Below are 11,390 nucleotides of genomic sequence, written 5' to 3'. Positions count from 1 at the left end.
GGAAGGCTCAAACAGCAATTACATCCAGAAAGAAACAGAGCCCTTTAATTCCTTAAAGCATGTTTTTTTAAAAAAAATGGCACTCCCAACTTCATCAGGTGCACAAATCTCTACCCACAGTAAAATATTGGGCTCCCAGGGCAGCCGTGTCCCAGATCTCCAGCAGGACGGCTTAATCTCTTTGTTTCCCTTCTCCAGAATCAGTTCTCCTCTGCTTTTGCAGGGGAATCTTCCTGTCCTCTTGTCCTCCTCTGAACCCATCCCTCTGTTCTGCCTTGAGAGGAGCCTCTCCTTGGGACCGATTTAAGTGTTCCTGGGGTGGCCAATCTTTTCCACCTGCTCCTTTTTGAGCACCTCAAGAGCCAGTTCGGAGGGGGACACTTTGCTTTAGCTCTGTGGGGGTCCAGAAGGTCCAATCTGCTCCAGAATAGCTTGGTTTCAGTTTTTCCTTTTTGGGGATCAGTTTTCCTTCGTGGGCCGGCGGGGATGGGGACCTTTATATCCTTTGTTCTCTGAAGCCATTTCCCTGCTTTGGGAGGAATCTCTTATTTGCCCCCTCTCCTCGGAATCGATTTTTCAGTCTTTCTGGGGTGGCCAGCCTTTCCCCCTCTGCTCCTTTTTGGAGGGTGCAGGGTGCTTTGCTTCAGTTCTGTGGGGTCAGCTCCAGAAGGGCTTGATCTCTGTTTTCCCTTCGCTTTTTTGGGGGGGGGGGAAAGAATCTTTATAGTCCCATTTCTCTGCTCCGCTTGGGGAGGAATCCACTCTTTCCTTTTCCCCTCCGAAGGCCTTTAAGAGGGCCTGGACGGAGGAGGGGGGGCGCCCTTCCCCTTGCAGCCGGCCTCCCTAGCGGACGAAGTTCTTGGGGAAGAGGCAGAAGAGCCTGCCCTCCTGCTGCGGCTCGAAGCCGTACTTCTCCAGCCCTTGCTGGGGGTCGAAGCGGCCCTGGCGGAGGTCGCGCTCGAGGGCCGGGGCGGCCGTCTGCTGGAAGAGGGCGCGGGCGCTGAGCGGGGGCTCGCTGCCGGGCGGCGCGCGGTAGGAGACGTAGGGCCGCAGGCGGAAGCCCGCCAGGTCGGGCACCACCAGCCGCGGCACCCGCTCGGGCTGCGGCCGGAACTTGCCGCTGGAGGTCCGGTAGCCCAGCACTTTGGCGCCGCGGCTCTTGTAGAAGAAGCGCGAGCCCCGCTTGCTGGTCCAGGCCCCCATGCGGTCGGCGCCGCGCACCAGGCCCCGCGCCAGCTCGCCCAGCAGCCCCATCGCGCCTCTGCGGCCTTCTCCGGTGTTGGACTCCGCGCCTTGGGCCCGGGCGACGTCGCAACACCGCCCACTCGGATTGGCTGGGCGCCAATCCGCCCGGAGGAGAAGGCGGCGGCCGAGGCGGAGCAAGCGGGCTCCGCGGCCAATCGGGAGGAAGATAGTGGGGGGGGGCAACCCTCTGGAGTCTCTGCCCTGATTGGTCACGGCGGCCGCTGCTTTCCCACCGCGCCCCATCTGCGAGGAATATTACTGTCTGATTGGCCAGGAGGGCCGTTTATTTCCCGCCCATGCCTCCTCCCCGCCAGACCCACCCTCAGGACAGGAGTGCACCCGATTGGCCCTGGAGGCTCATTACCGGCCGATTTCTCGCCGCCTCACCCGCTCCCGAGGCCATCTGTATTCTGATTGGTCCCCTTCGCCCCTTCCTCCTTACTCAGTGTTCCCATTGGGCACCTTGCTCCCCGCCCATTGCTCCCCTTCTAGCGGCTATTGGCCACGCTCTTCCAGGGTGAGCGCTCCCCCTCCGCCCCGCCCCTTCCAACCTCTCTAAGCCCCGAAGGAGCCCCGGAGCGAGGTGGACAAGAGTTCCGCCCCAAACCGGAAGTGACGTGTAAGAGAGAGCCCAGGCGGGACTGTGTTTCTGCCCAATAAAAACACACACCCACATCTACCCAAAACTTTCTTCTTTGGCCGATTCTTGGGCTGTAACTTTCATAAACATCTAAAAGCTTGGAGCGGGGGCGGGGGAAGGACTCTATGGAAACTCTCCGGCTAGAGCGTCTGGTGGAAATGACGTAGAGGGTGCTCAGCGGTAAACCCTGACCTTTGACCCGTTATGTCAGGGCTCGAGCCTTAAGGGAAATAAGAACCGTTGGCGTCTCCTCCCCTCCCCCCTCCCCTGGCATGGCCGGTCAGAAGAGCGCGGGCACCCTGCTGCAGGTACGTGGCCTGCTCCGGGCCTTGCTCCACCTTTCCAGGATTGCTTAGACTCTTTCTCCTTTTCCTGGGCTGCTCTTTGCTTTTGCTTGCGAAAGCACTCTGCACATGGGCAGAGGTGCTGGGGCCCAGGCTCAACTCTGCTTGCAAAGGGAGGAGCTGCTGGGTGGCCTTCCTCGCAGACCCTTTGCCCAGTAGGCTGGAGCTGGTCTGGTGGTAAATAAAGTGCATGACTCTTCTCCTTCATGTGTGTGAAGGAGTCCGACCTTATACTGAGTCAGACCATTGGTCCATCTAGCTCAGTACTGTCTACACAGGTTGGTAGCAGCTCTCCACGGTTTCAGGCAAGCGTCTCTCCCAGCCCTACCTGGAGATGCTGCCAGGGAATAAACCTGGGACCTTCTGCCTGCCAAGCAGATGCTCTTCCTCTGAGCTGTGGCCCCATCCCCTGAAGGGAATCTTGTACAGTGCTCCCTGAAGGTACTTATAACTGTCCTGTCTCCAGTGCTAACAAATATGTACAGTGGGATACCCTTCTCTGCCTGGTTAAGATGCTTGCAGGACGTCTTGGTTAATTATTTCCGCATCCCGTTTTGGTGTGCAGATGTGGCTGGAAAGTTGTCTCATTCAGACATGTTTTTGTCATGCTTTATTTCAAATAACCCTACCAGCTGCTTTGCGGCGATATTGTTTCTCTCAAGAGATCCAGCCAGACTGCTCAGTCAGCATTGTGGGGAAGCTCAGATTTCAGCTTGTCTCTCCCAGATGATCTTCTTCCCTTTTTCTCACGAGCGTCTCTCTGTCTCTCTCTCTCTCTTTAAAGACAAAAGATGCTTATGTTCTCGCTTAGAAAGTTCCCATTTGGTTTCTCCCTTTTGTTCCCCTTTTGCATTCACATGGATTTCTGTTGCTTGTTGTCTGTTGCCGCTGGATTTTTAGAGTCCCAAGCTCTCTTGTGAGTTGTACTACCTTGGCAGTTTTCTTGAAGTCTTCTTTCAAACGGTGTCCTTATTTCAGATGGCTTTCAAATGCATACCTGATACTGAAGCTTGCTTTTCCAACTCTTTCTCCAGTTGCCATAATACTTTTTCGACATACAAGAAAAATAGATTTTAGAACTGACGTGATTTCTTCAAATGCCACCACTTGCTGCCCCTTATGGCAGGAACTTCCTTTCAAAAACTTTCGCAATGCCACTTGTCCCACATCCTTCAAGTCCCTCCTCAAAACCTCATACACTGTAGCTTAACTTAAGTACGTGTAGCTGAAATGTTGCATTTTCTTCCCTGTTTAGTCGTGCCTCCATGTTCCCTCCTTTCCTTTTGTGTCCTGACTTGCAAGATGTGTAGATTGTATACCCCTTGGGGCAGAGCTCTTGTGCTTTGTAAAGCATAATGGTGCATGATTATTTACATTTGGGGAGTGTGATATTGTATGACATTAGACATAACACATTAATGAACCGAAGTGTGTTTTCTGGGTAGTGTAACTTAGAGCTAATAAGTTCTCTTGTGGTGCACTGATTTGCAAATAAGCTTTTCAAAAAAATATTCAAAACTGTAAGCCTGTCCAACATGTAATGTTCTCTGGCATAAGCAGTACCTTGTGTCTTCTCCACCTTTATAGGGCGTATGGGCCTTGCTCATTATTTGGCTTCTTGTTCTGTACACACTGAAGGTTAGGGTGTGTTCACTAATTTGTACCAAGCCCTTGGGCTGGCCTAAAATAGCTCTTTGGATCCTGGCCCAGATCTCTGCACTGCAGGTGTAGGGAAGGCTCTCTCGGATCACCAGCTTGTCCCTTCCAGAAACACATTCCTCGTGAGTTCTTCGTGGGGCAGCCTGACATAGACCTTGGCCTGGAAGCTAGGCCAGTCAGGGTACCAGAAACTCTAGGCTGTGTTTTTTCACAGCTTGAGCGTAGTGTAACTTAGAGGGGGAGAAGCAGAATTCTGGGTGGAGGGTTACTTGGTTGTTTTTCCTTCAAGCAACTTTGAAAGTGTCAGATTAGGAACCCTAAACATTGGGAACAAATGTCAAGTCTGATTTTTCGGACAACTTGAGCTCTTTTGTCTCCGGGAGATGGCGCTAGCTGGTTCCCTTTAGAAGCTTTCTCCCTGCTACCCGCCTTCAGCTCAGCATTTAAGCTGATTTAATGTACACTTGGCAAACTGCCTCTTCTCTAAAGAAAATGTTTTTGGGGGGTCAGGGCACTGCCACTTTCAATCCCTGTTATTCATTCATTCTTTCTCTTTCCCTTCTCTTTCCCTTCTCTTTGTTTCTAGGCCGGCTTCCCGACAAGCTCAGAGCTAAGAACACGAGTTCTTCAGTTCGTAGAAGACAGAATGCAGACCACGATGGTAATGGTTAGTGTGTGTGTAATTTAGAGATCTGAAAGACAGCAAAAGCTTATCAGAACCTTGAGCTTATGCTGCACTTCATCCCAAGAGAAACGCCATCAAGTTTCTCCTATACTATTACTACTACTATTTATATACCTCTTTTCAGCAAAAGTTTCCAAAGCTGTTTACATAGAAGAATAAATCAGGTGGTCCCCTGTCCCCAAAGGGCTCACAATTTAAAAAGAAATGTAGACAGCAGCAACAGCCATTGGAAGGATGTGTCTTTTTAATACGGCACCTAATCCATCAGTTGGTGCTTTGTTAAATGTTAAGGTGCCGATACTGGTGCTTGTCTCTTTGGATACTGGAGGACTGATCTGAAGTTTCCTTGGGGAGAAGCCAAGGCACAGGCTGGAAACACCCCCTGATAACTGAGCAGAATAGGGACCATTTAAAAGTGGTAATTTTCTTTCATGTAGCAGAGGGAGAGCAGCTGGCCCTCTCCTTCCCCAGCACAGCATCCCTCCAGTGGCGGCTGGTGGTGTCTGTCTTAGCTTTCTTTTTTAGATTGTAAGCTCTTTGGGGACAGGGAGACATTGGTTTGTTTTTGTTTTTGTTCTTGTTTTGTTAATATCTGTTTTGTTTATATCTTTGGGAACTTTTTTTTTGAAAAGCAGTATATAAATATTGGTCGTATTTGTATTTTTGTGTCCTGCCTTCCTTGTGCTTAATTGAATGAATTCAGTTTAAAAATTCAGAGAGCGATGGCCGCAGAGTGGGTAAAATAAAGAGGAACATTGAAATAACCACTAAAACATGGCACACCGGGCAAGGCTTTTCTTTCTTCTTCTTTCCTAAAAAAGACTTTGCTGAAAAGACATCGGCGCTGGTGCTAGTCAAGCTTCTTTGGGGAGGGCCCTCCATTGGTGGGGTGCTGCGAGGCTGAGCAAGCTTCAGTATAACCATGAAAATATGGTCATATTTGCCTAACTTCAAATTAACCCTGCAAAGGAGAGATGGAAAGGGGGGAGACAGGCACGAGAAAAATTAAGGGGACGTTTCTAAGAGTGAAGGAGTCCAATGCTGATGATGAGAAATTGCATGTTGCAAGCACACTGTGCTAATAATTTCTAAAGGCACCAATGCTGACGGTCTTTGGCCAGGCATTTTAGTGGTGCTGGTTCTGAAAAGAGAAGAAGAGAGAACTGCAGAGCTCAAGGTGATGAATACGAGAGAGATGAGAGACAGATAAGCCAAAGGCAACCAGTGGAAGGTGCCTCTCTGTCTGTCTCTCCTCCACCTCCTCTTCCTGGTTGCTGCTTGAGGGCTGGGTGGCAGCTGGGCCACGTAGGCTGCTAGGAATGCCATTTCTAAGCCTCGTCTCTCTCTCTCCATCTGACTGCTTCCTCCTGCAGTTGACTGGAATCATCATCGGTACCGCAGTCGCCTTGTCCCTTGTCAGCATCGCGGTGTATTTTGTTTACAGAAAGGTGAAGGAATCGAGTAAGTCAGGCCGCCTCGCTTGATGGGTTCCCGGGTAGATGGGCTTGGACATCATCTGTTCATCATCTTGGAGATCATCTGCCACAGCTTGTGGCAGAGAGTTCCACAAGTAAATTATGTTCTGGGCGGGGAAACTGCCCGTGTTTGTTCTAAATATCTGCTGCCAATCCCATTTCACAGGATGACCCTGACTGTTAGCGTTATAAGAGCGGGAGGGATAACGGCGCTCTCCCTTTCCCCACTTTCTGCATGCCTCTGCCACGACTCCCTCCACTTCCGTTGTTGGGAAAGTAAGGCAGCACGTGTGAACCTGCCATATCTCCTCCTGCACCCAGAGCTTCTTAGCAGTGGGGGTGCTAGTTCCACAGAGGTTTCATTGCTCTTCTCAAAAAGCGGGCCACAGGAGAGAGCCTTAAACTGGGGTCCTCTAACTCCCGTCATCCCTAACCATGCTGTTTGGAGATGATGGGAGTTGTAGTCCAACTACTGGAGACCCCAGTTTGAGAAGCCTTGGGCTACCGGATGACCTCCACCCCCCGCTTCTCTCTCTTTCAGGGCAACCTCAGCCCCAAGCGCCTCAGTACAGGTTCCGCAAGAGAGACAAAGTCATGTTCTACGGCCGCAAGATCATGAGAAAGGTGAGATGACCCGCAGCCACATCGGGGGGGGGGGGGCAGCCGTGAGCTCCAGCTGGCGCTAGGAAAGACACCTGGGTGGTGGCAAACGGGTCCTCCTCTCCTGCCGTGGGCTGGCCTTGGCTGAGATGCTCGGCTGCACTAGGAAGGAGAAGAAGTTCCCCTGATCTCTGCTAGAGATAAAAATGCAGTCGTGTGAGTGAGAGTCACTTCCCTTTGCTCTCCGCCTTCCTGTGCGTAAGCTCTTGCATGACCTCAAAGGCAGGATGCCTCTGAGTACCAGCTGCAGGGGAGCAACAGCAGGAGAGAGGGCAGGCACAGACCTCTTGCCGGTGGGCTTCCCGGAGGCCTCTGATGGGCCACTGTGAGAAACAGGATGCTGGACTAGAGGGGCCTCCTTGGGCCTGATCCAGCAGGGCTGCTTTGATGTTCTTCTGACCCTCAGTCTGGGACACCCCAAAGCAAAATCTGGGCTGTTTGCCCAGGCGTTTATATCATTGTTTCTGTGGCTGCTGCTTTGTATTTTTCCATGGTTCAATTGTGCGGGTTTTTAATCTTTTAAATCAGATCCGTGCTTCTGTACCCTCGCTTAATATTCTGTGCCATTTCTGTCGTCTTGTTCTAACTTCGGCGTGAACCGCCTTGAGATGGTTTCAATGCCAGGGCGGTATAGACAGTAACTAAAACAAAAAGCACTTCTCCATGGGACTCTCCGGAAAGACAGCTGGCCCTTGCACCCGGAGAGCGGCCGGCGCTTGCGACCGAGCCTGCAAGAGCCGTCAAAGCGCACGCAAGAGACGCAAGGAGCGGGGCCCGGGTGGTTGCTAAGCAACCGGCAGCGTTGCCGAACTGGTTGCACGCACGTACACCGAGTCTCCGGGGGAGGAGAGAGGGTGGCCACCCACTCGAGCCCCCCCAGTGCAGACTCCGGTGGCAAGCAAAGGACCAGGGCCGTGGAACCACCAGGGCTCCCAGCTGTTAAACCAGCCCGGGTGTTCTGTGGGCTGCTGTTTCGGCAGGCTAGAAAATGGGCTAGTGGATCCGCTGTGGTCGAGTAGTTGGCACTCGGCTGCAGTTGGCGCTTTTCTCCAGTGGGCGGCACTCTGGATCCTTCCTGTCCTAAACAAGCAGCTGTGCTGGAAATCGAGTTGTGTTCCTGCAATTGAGTTACAGGAGGAGGGCTTGTGAGGTCTTGCTATTGCTGGGGGAAAGACCACCTTGCAGGCAGCCTTGGATAACTTTCTCTGCCCGGGAGCCATTCACAGAGTTATCACAAAAGGCGCAGCAGCGTTCGCTTCAGTGCTCTTGACCCCCCGGGTGGCCCCTTCTCCTTGCTTACGGAGGTTCCTGTTTTCCTTCTTCTCCAGCATCCTAATTTTTTCCTCCTCCTCCTGCTGCTGTTATAATTTGTCTGGCTGTGATAGATGGGTGATGGAAGGCCAAGTGGGCAGAAAACTTTGGATATATTACAAATCCATCGTTGGTCCATTTGGTCACATTAAATTAAAAAACTCGGTAAAAAGGTTGCTAACAATACTACTAATAAGAGAAGTTATATATCTTGTGTTTGGTATTTCAGAGAGAGAACTAGCCACTGTCTTCCTGGGTCACATGCCACAATTGTATTTATTATTACTTCATTTTCCTGAATCCAAGAGACTAGGGTTCCCCCCCCCCAATTTTGTGATATTAGAAAACTGGAGGTTGTCTTAAGATCAGAGTCCTGTTCCTTTGGAATAAGTGCAGGTGTAACCTTTATTTAACCTCTGCCTTTAAAGGGGGTCATCTTCAATTCAGAATCTTCTCCGATGGGGGTCAATATGGTATTGCATCTAAAATGTTCTGGGCCTTGTACATGGATTAAATCCAGTGGGCCACTGTGGGAAACGGGATGCTGGACTAGAGGGGCCTCCTTGGGCCTGATCCAGCAGCAGGGCTGTTCTGATATTCTTATGGCCTGTGATGGAGGCAGTTCAGGATGGAGAGAAGCTGGGCTGGGGAGAAGGCGGCCTTACTGTCTTATTTCCCCCCCTGCTGCAGTCCAGTGGGATGCGATCTCCGGCCTTTAGCGCAGTGGCCAGTTGAGGCTCCGTAGTTTCCAGCCAGCTGGAACGGAGCCAGTTGTCGGTGGGCGCAACCAAGGCCCCTCTGCCCATTCCTCCTGCGCGCCCAGATTCCCCAAGCATCCTTCGCTTTCTTCTAGGTCACGACTCTGCCCAACTCCCTGGTCGGAAACACGGTGCCCCGCCAGCGGATGCGGAAACGGGCCAAAGTCCTGTCCTTGGCCAAGAGGTAGGGGGAAGCAGGGCGGGGGGGGAGCTGCAAGGGCCTCCCTCCCGGGGCTCGGCCGGCTTGCGTGGACAGGGGGCGGGGGGTGAGTTCCAGGCTCCTCGGCAGCCGGGTTCTTGGGGAGCTCCAGAAACTCTGGGTGGAAGCAGTTCCTCCCTGGCGCAGCGGTGGAACATAGGTAGCTGCCATCTACTGAGTCAGACCACTGGTCTGTCTAGCTCAGTATTGTCTTCACAGACTGGCAGCGGCTTCTCCAAGGATGCAGGCAGGAGTCTCTCTCAGCCCTCTCTTGGAGATGCTGCCAGGGAGGGAACTGGGAACCTTCTGCTCTTCCCAGAAGAGGGTTTCCATCTCCTGAGGGGAATATCTTGCAGTGCTCACACATCAAGTCTCCCATTCATATGCAACCAGGGCGGACCCTGCTTAGCTAAGGGGACAAGTCATGCTTGCTGCCACCAGACCCGCTCTCCTGGTCTGCCCAGGGTGTCTGAGCTGTGCTTGGAGTCCTGGGTGGACGGGGAGCCTTGCCGACAGGGACCTTCACTCTCCTTCAAGCGGGGGCCACTCTGGCGAAAGACCTTCAGGGTGGGAGCTGTTCTCCGTTGGGTGGGCTGCTGCTGAAGCGCTCCAGGAGGCCAGTGCTGGGCAGGGAGGCACAGCCCAGCACTCAGTGCATGCGCCCTTCAGGATGGTGCGAGGGCTCGAGGGCTCTGTCTCCCCAAAGGAGCCCCACCAGCGCTGGGCCCGGCACTGCGTGGCCAGAGTGGTGGTCTCTGCGTGGTGCCCAGGGGTCCGTGCGGAGTCTTCTCCTCTGGGCTGAAGCTCCACACAGGCCCAGTCGACAATGGCACTGGCCTCTGGGCCTTCCTGTGAAGAGCAGTGCTTCACAAGACCAGCCCTGGGGAAGAGACAGACCCCAGTCCAGTCTAGGGCAGAACTGGACCCAGTCAGGAGGCCGGAGTCTAGGCTAGGAGGAGGAAGAGGGGAGCTGGGAGGACCGGCCACCTCCCCTGGGACTTGTGAACTGGGGGAAAGAGAGTTCTGCTTGGCTCTCGGGCAGGATCCTGCGTTTCAAGAAGGAGTCCCCCACCCTGCAGCCGAAAGAGCCCCCTCCCTCCCTGCTCGAAGCCGACCTGACGGAGTTCGACGTGAAGAATTCCCACTTGCCCTCGGAAGTCCTCTACATGCTGAAGAATGTCAGGTAAGGGCAGCGGGGAGGAGCCGGCTGAGAATGACAGCAGGGTTTTTAGGCCCTGTCAGCACCTCCTTCATCAAGGCTTTGCCTAAGGATACGATTTGACATGGCTGGATTTGAGAAGAATCGGGGTTGACATCCGGGGCCCATTAAGCTGGCTCAGCCTGTCCATCAGCGTTGGGTGGACAAGCACCTCTGGGAGGTTCAGAAGCGGGGCGTGGAGGAAATAGCGTTCACTCCTGATCCCCTGCATCTGCTAAAATAATCACCTACCCTGCTAACTGAACAAAAAGGCACCTTTTTTCCCCAAGTGGTGATTCTCTTTTATTTGCGGGGAGCAACTGGCCCGATCCATCCCCAGCACAGCACCCCTCCGATGACTGTTTGCTAGTGTCTGTCTTATGTTTCTCTTTTGGGTTGTGGGCCCTTTGGGGACAGGCAGCCATATTTATTTATTTGTATCTATGTAAACCACTTTGGAAACTTCTGTTGGAAGTGGCATATAAATATTCACCGTAATCGTAATTCTGGATGTGCACATTGAACGTGACGCTTCCTCGGTCGACTGCTGCATGCCTCCCATGACTGATGGAGTCTTTCTCCCCCTCCCCGCACAGGGTCCTTGGGCACTTTGAGAAGCCCCTCTTCCTGGAGCTGTGCAAGCACATGGTCTTTGTGCAGCTGCACGAAGGAGAGTACATCTTCCGTCCCGGCGAGTTGGACAACAGCATTTATGTGGTGCAGGATGGCAAGCTGGAAGTCTGCATCCAGGAGAGCGTAAGGAGGCGCAGCGCCGTCCACGGTGAAGCGGGGTGCAGCTGCTGGGGCCCCGATCCGGGAGGTCGGTCTCTGCTGGGACTGTACCACTTCCGGCTGCAAGATAGGACTCAAGATAGAGGAGCATTTGAGTCTTCACCTCCTCCCTCCCAGCCTAAAGTGGTACAGTCCAGCCAGATCATCACCGCTTGCCTGCTGAGGGTTGCATGCTAATCGAGACCTTTGCAAATGTTTCAGCTTGGCTTTGTGCAGAGGCTGCACAAGGCTGTTCGCAGGCCTTGAGGGGCAGGTCCATTAGCCCTGGGCCGTAAGTTCATTCCGGAACACAAAGCGGGGTAGAAATCTTTTCACCAGTAAGTAGCTGCCATCTGGTGTCCCCTGTAACAGGGATTCCCAGATGTTGTTGACTACAACTCCCAGCATCCTCAGCTGCGGTGGCCTTTGGCTGGGGATTCTGGGA

The 11,390-nt window shown here is 53.2% G+C and overlaps 2 protein-coding genes across 5 annotated transcripts in view; one reads left to right on the top strand and one right to left on the bottom strand.

Moving 5' to 3' along the window:
- Nucleotides 1–23: 23 nt before the first annotated feature.
- Nucleotides 24–1,755, bottom strand: MRPL41 (mitochondrial ribosomal protein L41). Its single transcript, XM_053282023.1, has one exon. The coding sequence runs from the start codon at nt 1,486–1,488 to the stop codon at nt 844–846; it is 645 nt and encodes a 214-aa protein (XP_053137998.1). The 5' UTR covers nt 1,489–1,755; the 3' UTR covers nt 24–843.
- Nucleotides 1,756–1,894: 139 nt separating this feature from the next.
- PNPLA7 (patatin like phospholipase domain containing 7) overlaps nt 1,895–11,390 on the top strand; it is a 57,082-nt gene continuing 47,586 nt past the window's right edge. The window contains exons 1-7 of one of the 4 annotated variants that reach the window (XM_053282018.1): nt 1,895–2,193; nt 4,475–4,549; nt 5,947–6,034; nt 6,590–6,672; nt 8,873–8,961; nt 10,019–10,159; nt 10,771–10,930. In XM_053282018.1, the coding sequence (XP_053137993.1) occupies nt 2,158–2,193; nt 4,475–4,549; nt 5,947–6,034; nt 6,590–6,672; nt 8,873–8,961; nt 10,019–10,159; nt 10,771–10,930 (672 nt within the window). In that variant the 5' untranslated portion in view covers nt 1,895–2,157. Of the gene's footprint in view, nt 2,194–2,538; nt 2,671–4,474; nt 4,556–5,946; nt 6,035–6,589; nt 6,673–8,872; nt 8,962–10,018; nt 10,160–10,770; nt 10,931–11,390 lie in introns of those variants that run through there. The other 3 variants (XM_053282017.1, XM_053282021.1, XM_053282020.1) reach the window with 3 other exon arrangements.

The sequence above is a fragment of the Hemicordylus capensis genome, chromosome 17 (assembly GCF_027244095.1).
Source record: "Hemicordylus capensis ecotype Gifberg chromosome 17, rHemCap1.1.pri, whole genome shotgun sequence".
NCBI lineage: Eukaryota > Metazoa > Chordata > Lepidosauria > Squamata > Cordylidae > Hemicordylus > Hemicordylus capensis.
Note: the sequence above shows the minus strand (reverse complement) of the source record. Positions and strands in the feature narration are given on the sequence as shown.